We start from the raw sequence: 25944 nt of genomic DNA on the forward strand, positions 1-25944 counted from the left end.
CACTCAGGTGTCTTCACTTGATAGTCATTACCCTGCCTATATAATCCGGTCTGTTTCCAATTGTCTTCATGGAGTCCTTACTTTCCGTCACCTGGTTTCCAGAGGTGGGTAGTAACGAGTTACATTTACTTCGTTACATTTACTTGAGTAATTTTTTGGGGTAACGAATACTTTTCGGAGTATATTTAAAGATGGGTACTTTATACTCTTACTTGAGTAAATTTTTGGGGAAAAATCTGTACTTTTACTTCGTTACTGTGGGCGAAGCTCCTCTCGTTACTTTATCTTAATGCAATAAATGTTATAATGCTTCAGTTTATTCCAAACGCGCCGTCTACTTTTCTCTGGGCAATGAGCGATGCCCATTCGCGAATGATTCATTCTTTTGAGTCAATTCTGTTCAAAGGCTTGATCAAACCAATTGGCAAACGAGTGAATTGGTTCATGAATCAGTTTGAATGAGTCGTTCAGTTCCCTGCCGCACGCGCTGAGCGTCTGAAGTGGTTCACTCGGAGTTGTAACGTTTAAGAACAGAAAGAGCGTTGAAAACGTGGCTGGAACTGCACTGAATTGAAATCTGCAAAGGTTATTATTTGCTAGCGATGGAGATCCTTATTAGATGAACACCGCGTATGCTGTCTACTGTTTAACAGGTAATAACTTGGGCTACATTCGATTACAGTACACGATACCACTGTGATATTAGTTTGTTGTACGTGTGTGGCTTATAACAGAGGGGAGTCAAGTTGAATGCAGCTTCCAAAAGACAAAAAATAGCCGATTAAGATTTTATTAATTTTAATACAATCACACTGGTGCAAGTACGTTCAGCGAGTCATATTATCAGCTGCTAAATTCAGATCTGTGATTGCTTGCTGGCGCTAGCCAGAGATAGATGCGTTTATACAGCGCTGCGCATTATAACAAATCACACATGATTCTTTTGAGCTTATTAAAGCATTGGCCAATCAGAGGCGTTCAGATGAGTCATCGCTAAAATGCCGGTGCTTCCTTCACTCGCTCACTGACTGGATACCTCTTTCTGGCAAATTCTCTCGCAGGAACAACAAAGTGCAGATGTGTGTACGAATCTTTAATTAAGATATTGATTTCACAGTGTTAACAGTTTCAGTGATTTTAATGGGAGTTTCTGAGAGTGATTGAAATCTAGACTGTCAGTGAAAATGATCTTTAATAATGTAAATGTTATTTGCTCTCTTTCTGAACAATGAAAGATCAGTAGTAATATTTATATCACATTAACTTTCAATGTTAAATTCACATTTAATATAAAGTCAGTCGTATTAAAAATATGTTATGGCATGACACCTATATCTGTTACTTAAGTAAACAGACAGGGTTTTATAATAAATTACATAAATTGGAGTAAAGGCTGATGAAATATATACATTTATACACGCACACATACATTACATACATTTTATCTATATATCTAAATAAAAATAGGCTCAGTATATATGACCCAAAGTAACTAGTAACTAACTACTTGAGTAGATTTTTTATCCGATACTCTTTTACTCTTACTCAAGTAACTATTCAAGACTAGTACTTTTACTTTTACTTGAGTAAATATTTCTAGAAGTACTTTTACTTTTACTTGAGTACAGTTTTTGGGTACTCTACCCACCTCTGCTGGTTTCCTCGCGTTCCTAGTTTTCGAGTTCCTGTTCCGATTTGTTTGTTTCTGTTTTGGACTGATGTCTGGTTACAACCCTGGCTTGTTTTGACTCTGATTTGGATTACCCAATAAATCTCACACTGCACTTGGATCTCTCGTCTCCTGTGTTCCCGAACGTGACAATAGATACAGTTGTAAAAGTAATGTTGTGGTAAGTAACTATTGGGAATATTGTGAAATCTAGATATAGCTGATATGTGGATAAAAATGTGGATAAAATCCACAGTAAATGACTGTAAAATGCGGTAGAATGCGTTGTGAAATTCAGCGACGTGCTTGCTGATCCCACATGGTATCCAGGCTTCATATATAATGAAGAACTGTGAGATTTTATGGAGCACAGATACATCTGGGACACCCCAGAACATTTCAAAGATTGCTCAGGATGTAGACTGCATTTACCTCGAGTTGTGTGTCATGTTTCATTACGTATGACTGATTTTCCAGCAGCGCTTTATCAAAGTGTGAACATTTGATATGTCCTTATGAATTCAGGCTGTCTGAATGTGTGCTCTATTGTAGAAAATACACATCCTTGCAACATCCACTTACTGCATAACTGTGTGTATTATTGTTCATTTATGTTGTTTTTATTGTTTTTATAATTATTATGTACTGCATATTATTACAAATAATATTATTTAAATATATTGTCTGCAAGGTCATACACTGGATATCTGCAAATTATGTCACTTTATAAATCTATAAGATTTGGTTCATGAATATTAATTTGCTAATGTGACTGGGTGGCCTTTTGAAGATTATGAGCAACATCAACATGAGCTAGTTAATATTAATGGGATGCCTTCATTTTGTAGTGACATCACAACCCGTTCATCATCTCCATCACTTTTTCCTGTCTAAGAGAGCAGTTCTACCAGAAAGACTCGGGAGATAAAACGTACGAAGCATACATTTATTGACAACTCAGCAAGCATAATTATAAATTTCTTTGGCGGAAGGCCCCGTCCATGGTTCGTAATCCGAGGGTAGCGGACCTGCATTTCCTGCCTGAAGACGAAGGCAGGGGCGCAGCCGACCCCCCTGGAAGATAAGGACAGGACCATCCTGGTGGTGGTGGGGAGGGTGGAGGTTGTTATCACGTCGGCATCTGTGAACTCAAACATGTGTAAGTACGATCTTTTATACCAAAGTATAAAGACGTGATTGGATAATGAGGAAGGTAATTAGTGACGAAGTAATTGAGTCTTCCTGGCAGAACTTAGGCTAAAGCTTTCATTTCTTGACAAAAATAAGCTCTAGTGTGGGAACTTCATGCTAACAGTTTAACAAGACCAGAGGAGGAAAGAGAGAAAAGAAGACAAAAGAGGAATAAACAGAGAGGGAGGGAAGCAGACAGAGAGAGAGAGAGAGAGAGAGAGTCTAACCTTGACGGAGAGAGTCTTCTGACAAGCATCTGGCGGCTGTAATAATTTTGGAAATAATCTGCGCTCACAGAGGCCCAGCAGCCTGACTGCTTCAACGCACAGCTCCTGATCGATCTCTCCATTCAATCCCCACATTACATCCATCAGAGAAAGAGAGAGAATGAAATGATTGAGACAGATGGAAAGAGACGGATAGAGAAAGGAAGAAAAGTTCAGACAGATGGAAAAGGGACGCCACTGGCAGTGAGATCGACTGAAATGACACGGCCAAAACTCTGCTGCAGCCGGAGAGATTTCTGGAATTTCTATAATCAACATTCATGTTGCTATTTAACTATTTAACATGTAGCTTTACACCAAAAGAGAGGGTCACAAATATTTGGCATATATATATATATATATATATATATATATATATATATATATATATATATATACAGTGTTGGGGAGTAACTAGTTACATGTAACGGCGTTACGTAATTTAATTACAAAATTATTGTAACTGTAATTAGTTACAGTTACTACGAAAAAATGAGTAATTAAATTACAGTTACTTATGAAATTTTTAACGATTACAAAGGGGATTACATTTGAATATTTACACACATTCACATACAGATTTAACTGATTTCTTTCCCAAATTGCACTGACTATTCTGAGACATACCGCCCTAATAATTTCCGGGATGCGGAAATACAGTCTGGTTCGTAGAATCCAGTCATAAAAACGGAATGCCTAACGCGGACGGATTATGCCACATTTTGGATGACTAAATCAAAAGCAGGTCAGTACACTTGAATCAAAACATGACATGGACTAGTGTCTCTGTGAATATAAAGCCCCAAAAATGCAATATATGACTCCTGCACGTTCTGCGTGTCTGTGGAAATCAGGCGCGGACTGGACACCGGGAGAACCGGGACAATTCCCGGTGTCCTGGCAGCCGATTTTGCCCCACTATTTAATATCATTATTGTATAATTGCCTGCCGAATGTACTAAAGCGATCATTTGCGAATCCGCCATTTGATAATTAAATCTCTAATAAATCATGAATTGTTAGTCATGACTCGCGCGCTCTCCGCGCCTCCGCCAAACGGTTTGGATCAGACTCAGAGTAATCAATGCGAGAGATAGAGAGAGAGAGAGAGAGAGAGAGAGAGAGAGAGGGAGAATAGAGTGGACTGTGGAAGCGCACAGCTGGAGCAAAGAAGCTTTCAGGGTTTCAGGTCAGTTTCATCTGTAAAGATGCTTTTTTGTCTTTTTTATTTTATTTTTATTTAATCAAGCAGCAGCACGTTGCTCACCAGTCATCACTCAAAATACTATATAAAGGACATCATTATTATCTGTTGTAATGTTACAGTAGTAATTTAGCTGAAAAAAATTCCGATTTTTTTATAGGTTTAGGGGGAGCTACGACAGACAACAACACAACCCTTATGAAAATTAACATTTTAATATTTAACTATAAATCCAGAGAAAATGGTTACTATTGTTTAACTGTGGTAACCAAAAATGTAAAATTATTTTACAAATATATTTATTTAAAAATAAATACAAATCCATTTGCAAAAAAAAAAAAAAAAAATGAAACAAGGTTATTTTACTTTTATATAGGCTAATAAAAGCATGGTCAATTTTTGTAAGGGAAAAATATGACTCGTGTACAGTATTAGGATTTTTCTATAAAGATATTGTAGTATTGTAGAGTATTTTATTGTAAAGTATAGTTTTGTTCAATCTTGAGTATTAAAGTCATGAGAGAGATGGATAACAGGGCAAAATAAAGAGACTGAAGAGAAAAATGGAAGTGAAGGTGCAGTTCAGGAGAGAACTTATAATTATTTTGCATGTCCCCAAATTAAAGATTTAAAATAGATAAAAAAATAGTTTTGTCCATGAATTTGTTTGTATGAGTTTGAATTTTCCGGTCTGAATTTTTTTCCCAGTCCGCCCCTCCTGTAAATTAATGGCAAAGACATGGTTTCATTTACTACACATAGGCCTACTGAAGCTCGCAGTGTTTTCAACCTCTGCTGCCTCAATATAGGAGTACACGAGCACATAAACATAATTTCTAGAACTGCTCTGTGTCACTTCATGTGCATTTTACTTATTTTGAGAAAACTATCATCATATACAAAGAGACAGCAGTTTAAAAAAAAAACACCAATATTTCAGGAGTTTATTACACAGAATACATCACATGCTTATTAGATAACTGTATTTAAGTTGATGTATATGCTTTTATTTATTATTCTTTAATTTTCACAAATTTAGAAAAGTAATCAAAAAGTACTCAAAAGTAATTAGTTACATTACTTTAATAAAGTACTTGAACAAGTTACACTACTATTACATTTTAAACAGGGTAACTTGTAATCTGTAATCTATTACATTTCCAAAGTAACCTACAGCATATATATATATATATTAGCATACAGTACCTATACAGACTAACAAAACACAGGACTAACAGAAACAACAACATGACAGATGATTTTCCGAAAGTAAATACACATGACATTTCTCACTAGTGAGGTAATAACATCGCTGGTTAGAGATGCTGCTGCAGAAGACTGTTGAAGGATGCACAGAGGTACGTTTCTCTTGTTCTCTTTCTAATAACTTAATTAATAACTGCATTAGAATGCTATCAATCCTCCATTACCAGCTTTAAATAACATATTGGAACTAGCAAAAATAAAGGCATTGGATGAGATAAGGAAGAAATAATCCTACTCACAATAGCAATTTAAAGGGTTAGTTCACCCAATAATCAAAATGATGTCATTAATAACTCACCCTCATGTCGTTCCAAGCCCGTGAGACCTCCGTTTATCTTCGGAACACAGTTTAAGATATTTTAGATTTAGTCCAAGAGCTCTCAGTCCCTCCATTGAAGCTGTGTGTACGGTATACTGTCCATGTCCAAAAAGGTAAGAAAAACATCATCAAAGTAGTCCATGTGACATCAGAGGGTCACTTCAAAACATAACAGTTCAATGATATCGGGTTCGCGAATGAATCATTCACGAACCGGATATCACAAACTGCTTTGTTTTAAACTCTCTCTCACCACAGATCCGGAAGAGAAGACAATGCTGAATAAAGTCGTAGTTTTTGTTATTTTTGGACCAAAATGTATTTTCGATGCTTCAAAAAATTCTAACTGACGCTCTGATGTCACAAGGAATATGATCAGTGCACATAAGACTGGAAAATATCAAGAAGAATGAGATGCCAGTAATATACACAGTAATATAGACAAATATTGGCTGATTTTGTTTTTTTGTTTCTGTTTTGGCTATTTAATATTCACTAAATAAGTGAAGTGAGTGAAGTGACATTCAGCCAAGTATGGTGACCCATACTCAGAATTTGTGCTCTGCATTTAACCCATCCGAAATGCACACACACAGAGCAGTGAACACACACACACACTGTGAACACACACCCGGAGCAGTGGGCAGCCATTTATGCTGCGGCGCCCGGGGAGCAGTTGGGGGTTCGATGCCTTGCTCAAGGGCACCTAAGTCGTGGTATTGAAGGTGGAGAGAGAACTGTACTCCCCCCACCCACAATTCCTGCCAGCCCAGGACTCGAACTCACAACCTTTCGATTGTGAATCCGACTCTCTAACCATTAGGCCACGACTTCCCCTAAATATCAATCTAACTACAAAAAAATTACTTTAACTGCATATGAATTGGTGTCTGTTAAATTAAGCATAACCATTACTGTCCTTTGTAATAATCTGAACAAACTAAAATCTTAAGTATTGAATTTATGTTTCACATTTTATATAATACAGATGTAAATGGTATCTAAATCATGTGTTTTCTAGAAGTGGTATGCTGATAGTATGTTTTTCACCTGGAAGAAAACAAACCAAAAAAAAGCAATTAAAAACACACATAGACTTAAGTAGTGTTATTTTACTATGAACCCTTTTTAATAACCCTTAAAAAGCCATAAAAATAATAAATGTAAATTTGAAAAGTAAGCAAGCACTACCCAGAACACCCTAGTAACTGTTTTGACTTTATGGTATTCTTTAGAAAAATATTGAGTAAATATTTAGAGTATATTATGCATTATTTGTCTTATGAAAGTATCAAGTTTTTGGTATAGCAACATGCTTGATATTCTATTTGAAATCAGTTGCGTGTCAAGTGCTATATGTGAGAAGTGCAAAGTTGTTGCATATGTAGTATTTCTGATATGCTGTCTTAGAAGATAGCTGTCTATGTAGATAGCCTACAGGGTGGATGCTGACTCGCAACAGAGCTTATGAGACCTTGGTGACCTTCTCTTCTGCCTCTAGCCAACCGCACATCGAGATGATATTCGGATCAACATCAGGGCGCCGCGGAGCGGTTTTCAGGGTGCCGGTGTTTGTGTGTGAATGTGTGTGTTCTGTATTTGCTTTACAAGCACAGGTGACAGACTCAATGTGGCGACGTGTCTGTCTCTGTTTGTTTGTGTGGAACACGACGACAGGCAGCGAGTGTCCTCATGCCGTCCTCTTCAGCCCACGCTTGGCTTATATTCAAAAACTGTTGAGGCTATTCAGCCGGTGTCAGCACTTATGCTACCTACACAAGCGTGTGTGTGTGTGTGTGTTTGCTATCTTTGTAGGGAACACATGTAAACCCTAACAACCCTGCATTGTGGGATAATATCTCAAGATGCCAGTGAGTTAAACCTCTCATAAAGGGACTAAATTAAGATGTGCTATTATAAAATGCAAAAAATTGTCAGAATTATAAAAAAAAAAGAAGAAAAGAAAGTTGATAGGTCCTCTGAGAGATGGGTTTTGCTCAACTATTTAGACTCATGTAAAAATGAGTGTTAAAATTTATCAGATATCAATCAAAAAAGTGGGTTTGCATCAAAAAGACTTTGTTTTGTCTTTGTAGGATAGTTGAATTATCTTCATTTAGGTGAAGTATGTTGTATTTTGATGTTTAAGATTGACAGCGAACATCTTGAGTGTTTTGACGGAGGGAAAGCCTGTCTGAGACTCTGAAAACCCCTGAATTAAACAGACGGAGACATTCAAAATTCAAGGGTTTTCCAGAGAATGGGCTTTCTCGATTGTCTGAGCGGACATGTAGATTAGTGGTGGATTTCTACACCCAATTCAGTCTTGTGTGTTTGTCTTGTTTACTTGTCATTCGACCCATTATCCTGTTTATTCTCGTCCACTTGAGCTTGTTGTCTGAAAAGAGTTTTAGTTAAATTCAGATAGTCGTGGCCTCAGTCTGCTGGAATGAGTTAGCAAGGCTGGTCAGACAGAAGAGAGGAATGAAACCAGGAGGAGGAACGAGAGAAGGAATTCTGCTTTTAAAACCAACAGATGAAATGTAAAGCTCTGATGTTAAAGTGTGAAGAAAAAAAAAATGTTTGAAAATGAGTTGTGTTTGATACATGTCTCACATAATAGATTAAAGGATAGATAAATAACATAAATTAATGATTCAAAAGTTTGAAGTCAGTAAGATTTTTGTTAAAAGAAGTCTCTTTTGCTCACCAGGGCTACATTCATTTGATGAAAAATACAGTAAACCAGTAATATTTTGAAATATTAAGATTTAAAATAACAGTTTACTATTTGAATATTTCTAAAATATAATTTATTGCTGTGATGAAAAACAGCATTTATTTGAAATAGAAATCTTTACTATATTAAAAATGTCTTTAATGTCATACATCCTTACTGAATAAATGATTAAATATTAATTCCTTTCATACTTTCTGAATACAAGTATTAATTCCTCTCCAACATTTGAACAGTAGTACACACATTAAACTGTATTATATTTCTAAGTATGCAAAACAGTATGTAGTATGGAACATTTCAAACATTTCATTCCACATTGTTGTCACATGGCCTGTCCATTTTGCATGTTTAATTCAGTGAATATCGTTCCGTTCTGGAATAAATTCAGTGATTTTGCATTTCAGTAAATTTAGTTTGACTAAAATGTCTTGAAACATAATGTGATACTGTAAGCAAAATCGGGATGAATTTTGGTATGATCTATTGGAAATTGATTGAAGTGCCTGCTGTGAGGGCAAATGAGTGATTAACAAAGAGGGATAGAAACACACACACACACACACGATGGTCAGAAGCTGAAAGTTTTGAATTCCAGTTTCTCTGTTTCTCTGTGGTCATATCTATGTGAGTGTGTGCCCATCTGTTATTGTGTGTGTGTTCCGATTCAGTGGCTGTAGTGATTGGGTTTAATCCCAGCTGAGCGCTGAGGAATGAAGGAAGGGTTTAGAGTCTCTCTGTTCCACCATGTCTAGAAACATCTGAGACCTGGACACTGCTGCATCTTCCCTCAGGTTGAGGCCAGATCTTCTAAATTTGTGCATTGGGAACTGTGGGAAATGTTAAAGGTTCTTCATGGAACCATCTATGCATATAAAGAACCTTTATTTCTTGGAGTATCACTCACCCATCACTGAGAAAACCTTCATTTTTAAGAGAATAATTCAAGTTTATTTGTATACTGCTTTTTACAATACAAATCATTGCAAAACAACTTTACAGAAAATTACGTTTCTACAATATTTAGTAGTAGCTTATCAGTGGTGACTGTCAGGTTATGTGCATATGACAGAAATGATCAGAAAAATTAACACAAGACGTAGTCAACCAGATGATAAACACTATTAACAGCAATTATTATATCATGCTATCACACTTGTAGCAATATTTGGTAGTTCTGTATGTTTTAGGGTTAGCATCATCTGAGGTCCTCTGAGGGGTTGGCATCATCTGTTCTCAGGTGTTCTGTTCTCCAGACTGGAGCTTGTGTAGGTAAAACAGAGAATCAAATAGAGACTAATTAGCATAGCAGCTGTTCTATGCTAGAACAATTTTATTGTAAATAAAATTAATTAGTCTAACCCAGGCTAAAGAATAATAATGCGCATTTGATCAGATATAACTGCAGTCACAAATTATGAGATGCATTATTTGAATGCTTAGCAAAAGAGATGTGTTTTTAATCTAGATTTAAACAGAGAGAGAGTGTGTCTGAACCCCAAACATTATCAGGAAGGCTAATCCAGAGTTTGGGAGACAAATGCAAAAAATTTTTACCTCCTTTAGTGGACTTTGCTATCCTAGGAACTACCAAAAGTCCAGCGTTTTGTGACCTTAGGGAGCGTGATGGATTTTTGACTGTAGAGGAAGTAACAGTACATCCGTTGAGTTGCAAATTGCAATCTGCTAGATTCCGTGTACTGTTTTTTGGTCCAAGAAGTAATAACTCTGTCTTATCCAAATTTAATAGGAGAAAATTATTGGTCATCCAAACTTTTAAATTTTAAACACACTCTGTTAGCTCAGATAATTTAGAAGTTTCACCTGGTCTCGTTGAGATATATAGTTGAGTATCATCAGCATAACAGTGGAAACTAATCCTGTATTTTATAATATTATTACCAAGGGGCAACATGTATATTGAAAATAGCAGAGGACCTAGAACAGATCCTTGTGGCACTCCATATTTTACTGGTGATAAATGAGATGACTCCCTATTTAAATAAACAAAATGGTAGTGATCGGACAGGTAGGATCTTAACCATCTTAGAGCCTGCCCTTGAACACCTGTATAGTTTTGTAATCGATCTATGAGTATGTCATGATCTATGGTGTCGAACGCAGCACTAAGATCAAGTAAACTAGCAATGAGATGCAGCCTTGATCTGATGCAAGAAGCAAGTCATTTGTCATTTTAACAAGTGCAGTTTCTGTGCTATGGTGGGGCCTGAAACCTGAATGAAATTCTTCATACAGATAATTTTTTTGCAGGAAGGAGCACAATTGAGCAGACACAACTTTTTCTAAAATGTTAGACATAAATGGAAGATTTGAAATGGGCCTATAATTTGCCACTTCACTAGGATCTAGTTGTGGTTTCTTAATAAGGGGCTTAATAACCTCCAGCTTGAATGGTTTTGGGACGTGAACTAAAGATAACGATGAGTTAATAATATTGAGAAGCAGTTCTTCAGCTACTAAATCTAGTGTATGATTAAAACGATGAGTGGCCCCAGTGACATTTTGCTTGACTCCAAAAGAGTTTATTAGGTCAGTAAACGCAAGTCCTAATGCCTCATTTGTATTATCAATGTGAATATTAAAATCTCCAAAGATTAGCTCTTTATCGACTGTAACCAAAAAGTCTGAGAGGAAATCTGCAAATTATTTTAGGAATTCTGTATACAGCCATGGTGGTCTATACACAGTTTTTTGTTTTTTGTGTTTTGATGAATTCTCCTTTTAAGAGAAACAATTAACAATTTTCAAGGGATCTCAAAAATCTCCATATCATTTCAATGGTCTCCAGGAGAAACATTTGATATATTAAAGAAATCTCGTTTGTGAATGTATTATCATGTGGGCCAATTAGACTATCATGGAGGCTTCTTTATGTGTTTTTAACCTGTGCTTCTTTTTAAGTAAAGGTTGCATGTATTTGTTTGTTCAAATGTTTTACCTTTCCATACAGTCATTTATCTGTCTATCCATCTGTCTGTGTGTTCATCCATATAGAGCCACAGCAACAGAGATGTTGACTTCTTCTTGCACATGCTTCAGCAGGTATTGTGTGTACAGAATGAAAGCCTTGAACTCTGTTAATTGACCACAGTGCATCAGATCTCATGAGTCACATCCTGGTGTGTCATGTCAGCATATATTTGGAATAACATGCTGCCATATTACTCTATATACTGTACATGCTGAGCACAGAATGCAGTTTGTTGTTTTCACTACCCAACCAATTCCTGATACATAAAATCACTTTGCAATCAATTCAATCTGTTTTTCACTGAATATCCTGTTTAAATTGGAAATAGGTCACATTATGAAGGTAAAATATGTTGCAGATGCCATTTCATTTAGATTTAAATATATTTTTTGTTTAAACTTTGGATAAAGTGCTAAATAATCATATTTATGTACAATATATTGTAGTTGGACTGCACAGAATTAACCATTTTATTTTTTTTTTCAGTTTATTTATTAAGTGAAAATTTATATATGATACCAGCATTTCCCGCTAGCATTCTGAGCACTGTCATGTCTGTTGAGCATGAGAACACAATGGCCAATCAGAGCTGTTTAAAAATCCACTCAACAGTGCTCAGAATGCTAGCGTGAAATGCTTGTATCGTCACATTTTTTACATTTCAGTACCGATTGATTCTGTCATTGGTACTTTTCACAACACTAATATCAAGTAACAAAAATATTTCTTGAATGGTTTTAATTTAAGTTAACCCTTTATATATACACAATTACAAAAAGTAACAGGACAGACAGAAATAACACGAAAACGAAAACCGGAAACGAACGAAATTTTGACAGGAACAGAACCAGAAACAAAAACTAAATCACATTTTATAGTTCCGAACAGAATAGAAAATTTGAAATGGCCATTAACCGGTTAATAACGTTATTTTATCGTTCCATTTAATATTTGAAATTTGCTGTCAACCAATCACGAATTTCAGCAGTATGTCCTATGCAAATGTGACGCTGAAGCCAACGAATGAAATGTCCGCTCAGCTGTGAACTCATCATAGGTAAGTCACAATGGCAATGCACCGCCCTTAAGCTTCTGTTATACTTTCTGCGTCCGCGAGACCGCTAGGTATAGGCATGGCGTAAAAATCATCATCGGAGAGAGTGTGTGGAGGCTCTGAGTGGACGATCGTATGCCTCCGCACGGTCAGTAGGCTTCAAAAGCACAACTGCACATGTTCAGGCAATGTGAAGAAGCCCATTGCTATTAGAATCTGTGCAATCCGTCAATAAAAGAATATAAAGACAGCTAGATCTGCAATAATTCTGGGAAATTGTTTGTTCACATGTTTGCTGCAGAGTGGACCATCAGGGTATGCTTTCGGAGGTATAAATGGAAGAAGTCCACATCCGGATTGTACATGCGGAAAGTATAACACAGGCTTTACAGTTTATCTGAGGATAGTGTGATATGAGTTCAACAGATCACACACACCTGCAGCGCTTCTGTGAATGGAGAAAACAGAAAAACTATAGGACTACATAAAAAGGAATATAGGCATATACACTAAATATATTTCACTTAAATCATATTGACAGATTAACTAAACGAAAGAAAAAATGTGCTAAATTATGGTTCATTGTGACACGTTCCAAAGTTTTCGGGAAGGAAAGCGAAACAGCAGAGAGAAAATCTATTAAAGATGATGCTGTATTGGCTGTGAATAAGCGCAGCTGGTTATTGGCTAACGTTAGATCAAAATTTTTTCCTTTTCTTTTTGAGTAAAGAAAAAGCTATACTTTATTATTATTATATTATTATTATTATTATTAGGCAAATAATATTGTTTTTAAAAAATAACAGTATTAACCGGTATTTCTTCCACCTAAACCGGTTTCGGAAATGTAATAATATCAGAGGAACACAGAACAGAAACATTAAAATATCGATTCTCCTCCATGAACCGATTGAATTTTTTTTTTCAGTTTTCAAGCCCTGCAGTAGGTAGTGTTATCTTTATATTGTGTAATGTAGTATGCCTACAGCCTCTCTGTGTGTGTGTGTGTGTGTGTGTGTGTGTGTGTTCTCTTGTATATGAGTGATTATAGTTTAGTTATAGTTATAGTATCGATTTTTGAGTTACTGTGAAAAAGCAGTTATATGAATATTAAAGTTTTTCATTTTTACAGCTCTTGGAAAGATTTTATTTTCTTGGAATGAGAATAAATCTCTCTCTCTCTCTCTCTTTCTCTCTCTCTACAGTATATATATATATATATACTGTATAGAGAGAGAGAGAGAGAGAGAGAGAGAAAGAGAGAGAGAGAGAGAGATGGCAAGCTAAGAGAGAGAATAGGGGGAGTGAAATGAAAATGAGGCAAAAGAGGAAAAGATCTATCTGTTTTTGCCTTTAGTTTTTAGCCATTTATTTTGTGTATTGATGTCAGCATGGTGCGGATCATTCCCCGTGCTGGACAGGTCTCATGCTGCAGTTTAATTCTGTGGGTCAGGGGTTTGGGGTTGTTTAAATCTCTGCCATAGTAATACTGAAGCGTGCTTTAGCAATCACACCAAATAATGTCTAACAGAGAGAGATGGAGCGCAGGAAAGACAGGCAAAACGAAAAGGAAAGAAGATGGATTGATAGAAAGCAAGTTGAGGCAATAAGAGGAAAACAAGAAGAAAATACAAAACAATAAGTCTGAGAGATTGAATTGCTGTGACACAGAGATGAGAGACATGATTACTGATCAGACAGATAAAAAAGAAGCCATATTGAATTTTCACTCTGCAGTTTCGCTGACTTTTAAAATGACACTTTGCTGTCTGCAAAGTCCAGGACAATGCCTTAATTAAAAGAAAATGTGACAAAAAAGACATTCACATCTTTTTAATTATGCCATATTTTCAACTGAGGGGGTCATATGACTTTGCTAAAAAGAACATTATGTTCATTATGACCAGAGAGATTTATTAAGACAGTACACAGGATCAGTTCTGACTTCAATTTGTCTTTGTGTATTACCCAGAGAAGGCCAAGTCAAGATAAACACACTTGACAAATTTGCTCTCTACTGTAAATATTGCTCCAATCAGAAGTGTCATAGGTGTTTAACTGTGCATGTGTGATTTGTGCACAGCTTAGCGGTCATAAATCAGTGATCCAGTGGCCTCTCAGAGTTAAATGTCAGCTAATGTAGTCTCAACATTAACAGCAAATCCCCTCAGGTTAACCGTACTGAGCTGATTATATTCATCCACAGATTTTATAATACTGTGAGTGTGTGTGATACAGTCTTTCACATTCAGCTTTGTGTAACCGAGCCGGTTATGTAGTTAGTGTAAACTATCTGTTGCATTAAATTATTGCACTTTCACAAGTAAACTGGTTTTAATAGTGGTGGCTAATAATCCAGGTGACTATTTATGTATTTAATATATTATTTTATTTATTTATGTTGCCTTTCCAACTTTATTGTTTAAATTAACTTTTTACAATAACTTGTATAATTTTTTTTTGTTATGTTTGTAGTTTGAAAACTACTAAATAAACAGTTAAATAAACTAAAATATAATAATGGAGATAAAAATGTTTTATTTATTTATTTATTATTTATTTATTTATTATTTTCCCTTTCCAAATCAATTTAGATAATAAATAATTTATATAATTTATTTAGCCCCTTCAGCTTTAATCAATTTAGTTATTTGTAGTCTAAAACGTGGACAATCAAATGCATAAAAAAATTAATAAATAAAATAAATAATATAAATATATATATATATGTGTGTGTGTGTGTGTGTGTGTGTGTGTGTGTGTGTTTATTTATTTATTTATTCAGCCTTTCAAAGTGTATTCAGCATAGTTGTTTGTAGACTAAAAAAGCAAAAAATAAAATAAAAATATATATATAAAACAAAACAATATAAAATAAATGAATACAGTTCTGTTTGCTTATGTTGATTTCTCCAGGTGGCTATTTATTTATTTATTGCTTGACTAATTTATTTGCCATTCTGACTCAAATCTATTTTGTTGTTCATAGTCTGAAAATAATAAATTAATATTAATATAAACATAAATAAATAGATATGTGTCAAATCAAATTCCTGTGTGGAGTGAATTTGATTTAAATGTGATTTATTAAAATGTGTTTCAGGCTAAATCGTTAGATCAAAATGTGTTTTCTGGATACTTCATACACAATGCACACATTAAATTTGCTAAATTTGTATTAATTCCTACCCCATAGTTTGAACTTTGCAGCTTTCACTATGTAGTATGTAGAGATTGTGTAATTTTGCACCACTAATGGCACCAAACACAATTGCAGTGATACTGATCACTGCCAAACATTGCAGTTCCATTTAATGCTGCTAGTGATGCAGAAATTACATACTTGGACCAGTTTGTTTCGTATTGAATGGAAGTCTTACTTATAATATTACTTATAAGCACAACTGTGACTTAAAATGCATATAAAAGCATATGAGGGTGTAGAAATCTGGTCAATAAGACACAGTGTTTAATAGGGTTTCAATTGGCACCCTGCAGTGGAGTGTTATTTGGCGCTTACATTACTCCTAATGATGTAGCCATTAAACGCAACTGCCCTTGAATTAGACTCACCTCTCGAACGCTCGCTCTGTTATTTCTCTAACATTAGGTACATTACCGCTGCCAGTCTATTAGTCGTTTAAGCTGCACTTTGAAAGCTTTTGAATGCAGTTAGTGAAAGGTATGTAATTGATATTTTCAAAGGCTTTTTATGAGTGCTCTTTTGTTGAGAGTCAGGTGAAGGAGATTGTCTGGAAGTCTGCTCGCATTCCCAGTGGAAACGATTGGGAGTTTTTGCACCTCGAGCCCGGAGACGGGCGGCAGGTGTTCGTGGGTGAGTCTGGACGCAGATCAGGTGAATCTCCCCAGGAGAATCACGAAAAACAGGGCTTGAGAGAGACAAGAGCGCGTGAATCACCTGTGTGGGAGCAGCTCTGATTGTGCTACGTCCGATGGTGTCCAAAAATGGAGATGGAAAACAATATCATGCTCCCACACATGATTAAAGCCGTGGTTCACCCAGAATGGAATATCAATCTTTTACTCGCGCTCGTGTTGTACCAAAACCTTTCTTTCTTCTGTGCTGCACAAAAGGAGATACTCAGAAGAATGTCCATGCTGCTCTTAGCCAAAAAGACAAAAAAATATATATAGACATATATGCATTTGTCAGATTCTTTGGACAATTCATGACTGCATTCTAGTTATATGTTATCAGTTTGTCTGTTGCCCACGAATATAACCCATGATTTTTCAGGGTTGTGCACCATTCAGAACTGAATTCAGACTGCCTTGCAGAATTGCATTTTGAATTTGAATGTAAGAAGACTTTAATGGAATTTAAATTCAGTGCTTTGACATCAGTGGAAAACAGTTTTTCTTCTTCTTCCTATTACTTCTTATTTTTAATGTTAGTATAATTCTGGTTTTATACAATCAGGTTGTTCAAGTGAGTTGATTGATTGATGGATAGACCTATTTATTTATTTGATTAATTACATTTATTTAACTAATCCCAGAGAAATTGCAAAAAAAAAAAAAATTATTTAAAATTTATTTAAATATAAAATATAAAGTGTTTTAGAAATTATTTTATTACATATAAATATTTTTTATATTACATATAAAAAATTATTTTATTACATATAAATATTAAAATAAATAAATAAATATACCTATGTAAAAATACACAATTTTTATAGGTATATTTTACTTCAATTCCAAGAAGGTCCTTGCACCATTGGTGCTTGGGCCCTAATAATAATTATTAGGGGAACTTGGCTAATGGCTTGGGTCCTAATGGATTAAATTCCAAAGAAATTCATTTATCTGGAAAAGTAAAGTTTTGAAACTTTGAATGTCAGATAGATAGATAGATTGACAGATATTTAATTTACCTAAATGCATGAATTTGTTTAAATTATAATACTGTAAATTCCCATAACAATAATTCAGTTTCAAATTCCAGTTTATTTATTTATTTTTAGCCTGTATGGGAAAGAAATAGGAGAATTTCATATCCTGTTGTCCTTTATTTATTTTGCTGACATCTCAACTGTGAACCTCAACCAAAGTAGCTCTCGTTAGAAGAACAGCTTGTTCAAAAGTCTGAAGAGTTCTGGTGATTATTGGTGGGGAAAAACTTTTGCAAACTTTCCTCGGTCCTTATCCGGGCGAACTCACTGATCTGTGGTGCTGTCTAAAGCTGTCAGGTGTTCGTTTCTCCTTCATGAGCACAGGAAGTGAGAACTGCATAGGTGAGATAAAAACTCTACTTTTTACTTCCAGATGGGGAGAGCATCTTTTCCACAGTTTTACTAGGATCAGCTACTTATAAATTTTGCATGGTCCACATTTAACCAATTATAAGTTCTGATGCAAGCAATATGCAGCCAATTAAACACTTTAGAGGGCAACATGTTGGACTGGAATCAAGTCAACTCAGAATTTCCTGCATCCTATTTAGAAAATTGCTGTAGCATGCAAATATAAGTAGGAATATCTCACATCTCAATTTAAAATATTAGGCTGCATCCTAATTTGCCTACTGTGCATTCTTATACAAAATTAGCTTTAGTGCATGCTAAATCATATTGATTGGTTCAGTATTTTCATAACATGCATTTGAACTAATATTGACCACACTGGTGTTACTGATTAGGACTTCATCAAAAAAATATTAGTTAGAATGCACTAATGCAAATTTAGCGTTCTACAAAGAATGCATGTAGTACGCAAATTAAGATGCAGCCTAAATGTACTTTATTGGCCAATATTACCCAAATCATAGTGTGTTATGATAAGAGATGGTTATTTTGTGTCAGATGTTTCGGAAGACATTTCAAGAAGCACTTTTAGACGTGTTAACCTAAAATGAATGATGGATTTAAAAAGAATGCAGATGCTGAATTTACATGCAAACACAAATAGTGTGCAACAATAAGCTTTTTCATTTCATTTGAAAACACACTTTGAAAAATATACTACTGTATGTCCCAATACTTCCATACTTTGACTACATACTCAAAAGTACATACTTGCCATTATCAGTGAAGCACGTACTTAGTGTGTAGTAGAAGAATGCAAATTGTGCAGCAGCCTATGAGTCAGTGTAGTGGAAAATAAATCTGTTCATGAATGTAAATTTCTGTGAAACATCTGTCACACTGACTTTCTGGGAAAAGTTTCCTGACATATTGAGCAGGTTGAAGTGACTTACCACCATTAGCACAGAGGAGTGGGTTGTTTCTGTAGAGCTGGAGCTTTTCAATGATGGTGACGCATGTAATGAATCTATAACATGCTGAGCAGCCCACGTGTTCTGTGAACTGTGTCAAGAGACGATTTATCCTACATTTAAAACAATACATTCAACACTTTATATAAGATTTGTTATATTCCAGTGCTGCATTCTTTATGCTAATTTATAAAGACTTTTTACATCTTATACCTTGCAATGAAGTTAATAAACTGATAAGGCAGCATTTGCAGAAAATAATACTATAATGCATGTTGTTATAGCTGAATTGCATTAATTGCATTGCATTTTATTGTAGATAAAATATGTACTCTTTTGTTTATCCTTTTGCTTCCAATGAATCTAGTTGACATACTTTTGAAAAGCATTTCATGCAGTTTGACGTGCTGTACTTCATCTAAATTGATTAAAATCATGTGCTAATTTATTTATAATTATTATAATTATTTGTGCAGCGTGAGCTCACATTAATTAAAGAACTTCATGGAATATTTGTACGCTTAACAATTCATTTCTCACACCTCAGACCTTTTTAAAATGAACTAGTGAAGACAAAAAAGTGTTTGAAAATGTGGATGGCTCGATCATTTTAAATCTCTTTGACCCAGAAACACTTTGGAGTTTTAAGCGCTGGAATAAAAAGTGCAGTATTAGCCATCATTTGAATAATGATGCATCCGTAACAGTCTGTAGAAAATAATCATAAAGTTTTTACTTGAAAGCACACAACTTGTGTGTTTCTGAGTCGAAGTGATCCAAAATGATGGACCAAGTTCAGACTTCAGGTCATTGTTGTACTGTACATGATTCGTCACCTTTGACATTTCTTTCTTTCTTTCTTTCTTTCTTTCTTTCTTTCTTTCTTTCTTTCTTTCTTTCAGAGGTTGGCTAGAGAGGCTGAAGACATCCAACGGGAGCATCCATGGCAAGATGGAATCAAGGTAAGATCAACTGTGACAATCTTACTCAGTTTACTCAATCATTTGCTTTCTTTCAGTAATGGTAGAAGAGAAATAATTATCGCCACAGAGGATAGTAGTTTCATTGAATTAGTGAATTACTTTATTTGTAAATGTTTTGTGTCATTTTTATTTATTTATTTGTATTATATATATATATATATATATATATATATATATATATATATATATATATATATATATATATATATATATATATATATATAGTTTAAAGCAAACAAAAAATAATTTAACAAAATATATTTTAGTACTTTAAATGAAAATAGGAGATTATGCTTTGGAAAGTAGCTAAAAAGTTTTATATATATATATTGTTTCAATTAATGTTTATTTAAAAAAAATTTTTTTTTAAGGTTTTATTCTTATTTAATGATAACAACCATGCCATGAAAAGTTTGTCTGACAGACAGACAGAAATTGTAAAGCTGCTAAAGTATTGGCATGTCAATAAATACCACACCTACCTTGTTTTGTTTTATAGCTAGCATGCAAAAGTTCCGAGTATCAGCCGGCCTGTATTTTAACGTAGGAGCACAGTTGCTTTGAAATGGTCCCTGGTCTGGGACGCCCCATTGACTACTCCAAGAGGCTTTTTTTTCAGTGCAGTCGACTGGCTAAGTTAGTCATGTTGTCATATGCTAGAGTAACTCTTTCAGTGGAGCTCCTTGAGCAAAACCCCCAGGCGCCCTTGGAGGGTCGAGCTCAGACGCCACGGCAGCATTATGAGGAACAGTTTGAATCTGTGAGCTTATATGCAATGACAACCAAAAGATGGTGTAGATTGCTGATTAGTTTGATACTTCACATTCACTTGTAACCATTACATTTTGTATTATTTATTAGTATTAAAGTTGTCCGAGCTTGTTTTTTAGAGCAGGTTTGTTCATGGCTACAAAAACACCATACCAATGCACTCTATACATACGACACACACAGACATAAACACACATTCATGACACACACACACTGCTGTGTGATGTTGGCTGTCTCCATGGAGACCGTGCCTTGCTGTCATGCTACACTTCCCACAAATGGATTTTTAACCCCGTTGCTCCCGCGGGATATTTGAGAAAAGGCTCTAAAACTAATAATTATGAGACCTCCTCTCTGAGTGCCCATCTCTATTCATGGCTGCTTAGCCACTTAAGTCAGCAGTGAAGGAGGGAGGCGATGGAGGACGCAGGCCACTGTCTGTCACCCTGTATACCGCCGCATCAGCTCAAATGACCTAACAGACTTCAGACTTTATGCGGATCATATTATAAACGTACAAGCACATACAATGTCTTTTTTTTCTGTGTATCACCAAACAGTGGCTGTTTCGGAAGGTTTTGTAAAGCCTTGGATGTCTTTGTAGGTGGGTTTTATTTTTAAAGTCGGCATGAAATGAAAATCCCCCCATTCTGTACTCTTAATGCATGTTATTGATCTTATTGTTAATGATTCATCCATGATTCATCCATCTTTGTTTTTTGTTTTTTTTACTTTTAATCATAAAGTCGGCAAAAAATTGAAATTGTCCCTATGGTCGACCGCCCTGAATTTGGATCACAGCTGAGATCATTTGAGAATTTAATGAGAAATGTTTCAAGCTCATATTGAGATCTTAATTATCGTAATTACTGAGGTTTGTAATTAACAAAAACACACAATAATCCTCAAGTAATCCACACCACTCCAGTCCATCAATTGACAATTTATGATGTGAAAAGCTGCATATTTCTAAGAAAAGAATCTATCACCAAAAGTATTTTAACTTTAAACCATAACTTGTGGCTAAAATACCCTAGTCCACAATCTATAATAGTTTTTCCTCCAGTGAAAAAGTCAATTTCCTGTGGTCCTGAAATCCACTGACATATTAGTTTAGTAATGTTTTGGACTGTTTATGGTTGTAAATCGAGCTTGGCTTTTTCAATGGAGAAAGTATATTATGAATAGGACTCAATTGATTGATTAAAAATGTCTTGATGGATTTGTTTCTTACAAACATATAGCTTTTTATTTCATGAGATGTTAACTGATGGACCGGAGTGGGTTTAAATTACTTGTGGATTATTGTGATGTTTTTATCAGCTGTTTGGACTCTCATTCTGACGGCACCCATTCACTGCAGAGCATCCATCGGTGAGTAAGTGATGTAATGTAAAATTTCTCCAAATCTGTTCCCATGATGAAACAAATTCATCTACATCTTGGATGGGCTGAGGGTGTGCAAATTTTAAGTAAATTTCCATTTTTGGAAGAACTATTCCTTTAAGTAAAAAATGTCCATTTAGACTGATTGCTTGTTGCTTGGAGAAACAATTAAGACATTAATGAGATCTTATTTATGCATTGGAAAGTATTGCTAGACTATTGAGATCGGTCAAAGCACAAACACCTGTTGACTTGTGCTTTTTTCCTTATGTTAGAGGTCAGAACTATTGCACATTTCAGTCTGTCGTTCCTTTGTTTCATCACGTCTTTCGTCTGTCTATTTTTGCAGTATTCATTTAGCCGTCTTTCATATACGTCTTCTCTCTCTCAGTTCATCACTCTCTCCTCTGTGCCCACCTTCCTTTTTCACTATCTCTCTCTTTCCTCTCGCACCTCCTTCTTATCTGTCCTCATTTCTAATCAGGCGTGAAAACAGTTTGAAAATATCATATTGTTGCAAATACTGCAATTGAATTCTAATGTTGTGCGGACATTAATAATGTATTTCGGGGCTGATTTCATTTGCCTTTATAATTAGGCCAGGTAATGAAGCACTGTAGGGGCCAAACCAATTCACTGTCTTCACAGGAGAGACAAGAACGAGAGGAAGGGCATTGAGGATGCTGGAATACAGCATGGGGTCTCTCTATTTGTCGGTTTTAGATTTGTAACAGTTTCACCGTCTCTTTTGGAGCGATGCTGTAATTAGATTAGTCTCACATGCTCTTTAGCACATTAGGAGCGCAAAAATGCACGCGTCTCAGAGCAACAGCTGGATGAAAACCGAGAGATGGTGAGAAAAAGAGGCCATATGTGTCACATGGATCAGATGCAAAATGGTAGCATGCTTAGAAGTACACCGTGTTCCAAATTATTATGAAAGTGACATATCAATAGGATTTCGGTACAATAAAGAGTCAGGTTTTTGTTTGTGTTGTTTTTCACATCATTTCAGCTAACTGGTATCAATCTCAGACTGGTTTGGTCAATAGTTTGTCAGGTTTTCTTAGGTAAATAGAGATTATTGAACTGTAAAAAGATTTGTGAGTGACTCTTGGTCAGATGACGATTTAAAAAAAAAAAAGCCACTGCAGAGCAGCAGACAGGTGTTTGAAGCTACTGGAGTCTGAAGATCCTCTCCATGCAGACTGGCAGTTTCAGTCACTGCTAACCAAACCTCACAAAGAGGAACCTGCACAGTGGCTGTAGAAACACATTTTCAAACTGTTTAGCACCATGGTATTTATGCAGCATGAGATAGTGTGTTATCCTGCATGAAAATCCAAGAACAATGTTCTTCATTTTATACCACAGCAGAAAATAGTCAGTTATCTTGCAGAAGTCATTTTGACACCCTAAAATGACCTTACATCTCACTTCCAATATTCCAACCATTCCAATCATCACCCAGCGCCTCCTCGCTGATATTGCAGTCTCATTGGAATAGGATTGCCATTCATCAACTATAAGAAATCCATTTATTTGGACCATCCTTTGTCCTGAAGCATTCGTAAGTGAATAAAACGATTTAAAACAGGTCTTCTTGTGTTTCTACAGCCACTGTGCAGGTTTCTCTTTGTGAGATTTGGTTAGCAGTGACTGAAACTGCCAGTCTGCATGGAGAGGATTTGTTACTGAGATCATGTGAGTTTGTCTGATCATGTGTTCTCAAAATCACGTGACAGTTTAAAGGGGATTTTGTCCTTTTAAAAAGTACACTGCTTTTATTAGTAGCTTGTTATATTCAGTGGGTTTGACTGTTGTTTTACTACTTTAAATAATGGGTCATTTTAAAGTAGCTTCCCCATCTCCCCAAATCATATGATATATGATATGATATGATATGATATGATATGATATGATATGATATGATATGATATGATACGATACGATATGCATGTGCTCGTTTTCTAACTAGCAAAGCTGGTCTTTTCATGTGGAGGCCCTGACATGAATTAAATATCCTTTAGTGTGCACACAGTACACAAACCCGCAGCCGCGTCTGTTTATTAGTATACATCCACGTGTGTTCTTCTCTATGCATGGCCAGCTGTGGGAACGAGAACACCTGCCCGTCTGTGTGTGTTTGCAAAGCTCTTGTTCGGTACCTGCCTCAGTCCATATGTGCTTTGTGCTAACAGAGGTGACATCATCGGCCCAGATTCCCAGAATGCCGTGGCTGCTGTTGCCGTAGTGACCGGCAAGGCAGCTCGTACTTCATTGATCAAGTCACCATTACTTTGCCCCGCGCGCTTCCCCTGATGGCCAGACATCGCAGCTGCCATATACATTTAATTACCATGACAGGCATGATAGATAACTGCACACCTCATCTGTTCCAAAAGTCCTGCGTCTGTCCTCGCCGTCACTCTTTTGATCTACATGATTAATGTACTGTTGTAAAACACTATGAGACACTTTACAGAAAGTCAATTACTGACATAAATCATACTGTAGATTTTTATTGTTGAATATTAATATATAAAACAGTATTTTTAAAGATCGAAATTGTATTAGTTTATTTTTAACATGAAAATGCATTAATAAATATTATTTCTTTCTTTATGTCCTGGATAAAATATTAAAGTCTGCATTTTTAAAGATAGAAATCAAAGAGGTTTTTCTTTATTATTATTTTTTTTTATCAAAATGTTTCTTGTGAATACAGTTTTAATTGGGGATCAATTTATAGTTTTTTCTAGAGTTCTCAATATCACTTTTCATTCTGTTAATCGTTTCTAATACCCCTCTAAATAACAAAAGCCAGTTCCTAATGACATCATATTTAAGGATGTGACATCATTTTGGAGAGAAATCAAAAGCACATGTTAGCAATGCTATATATATATTAATGCTGGGCAATACTTACATTTTTTAATCGTGATTAATCGCATGATTGTCTGTGATTAAACGCATTGTTATACACCAAACTATTAATGCATTCAAAAGTAGTGTATTGTGCACTTTTTTTATTTAAAAGTACTTTTGCACTGCTATATGAAAAAAAGTGCAAAAACATTTGGTTTGCCTACAAAGAGTGTGTCGTGGGACAACACTTGTTGTGTGGGTAGAGACTCTTGTGTGCGGGAGAATGATTAAGGTGTGCTCACACTAGGCAATCTTAACACCCAAAGCCTGGTTCACTTGACTAGTGTGATCGCTCCGCTTAGCAGTCCCTGCCTCGGTTGGAAGAGGTGGGCAAGAGCTCGGTTCAGTTATATATAGATCAATGAGTGTTTTATACCTTATTTTATATATATTTTTTTTATTTTATAGACATTTAAATTTCATGATAAATATATTTAGTACATTTTTTTTTTTTTTTTTTTTTTAGTTTTCATTGAGTTATAATAAATATTGTTAAATATTATTGTTATTATACATTATTGTTTAAATAATGTAATTGATAAAATATAAAGAAATGAAAAGTGTATACAAACTTCTTTATTTTTTATATATATTTTATACCGATTTCATATATTTTAGTTTTAGAGGTTTTTAATTTATATTGAATACAATTTAAATTCATGTATTTTATATATATATATATTTTTTTTTTTCATATAGTAACTATAGTAATGCAATTAATAATATAAAATATGCCAGAGCTGCATAACAGGTATGACCTGATTGTCCTTGTCAATATAATGAATTGTGGACCATCAAGATTGTAGCAGCGGTAGTGTTAGCTTTATATGATTCCATATCATACTATATGTAGTGTTTGACATGTTACATTTGTTTGTCCAGCCACCTGTCTCTGCCCACAATACAGAATGAGCTGTTTGAATGCAGTGCTTGTCATGTT

At 35.3% G+C, this 25944-nt stretch overlaps 1 protein-coding gene across 2 annotated transcripts in view; it reads left to right on the forward strand.

Moving 5' to 3' along the window:
• LOC132151536 (voltage-dependent calcium channel subunit alpha-2/delta-2-like) overlaps positions 1–25944 on the forward strand; it is a 216091-nt gene that overhangs the window by 70170 nt on the left and 119977 nt on the right. For both annotated transcript variants that reach the window (XM_059559713.1, XM_059559714.1), the window contains exon 4: positions 19839–19898. In XM_059559713.1, the coding sequence (XP_059415696.1) occupies positions 19839–19898 (60 nt within the window). The remainder of the gene's footprint in view (positions 1–19838; positions 19899–25944) is intronic.

The sequence above is a fragment of the Carassius carassius genome, chromosome 10, assembly GCF_963082965.1.
Source record: "Carassius carassius chromosome 10, fCarCar2.1, whole genome shotgun sequence".
In the NCBI taxonomy this organism is placed as follows: domain Eukaryota; kingdom Metazoa; phylum Chordata; class Actinopteri; order Cypriniformes; family Cyprinidae; genus Carassius; species Carassius carassius.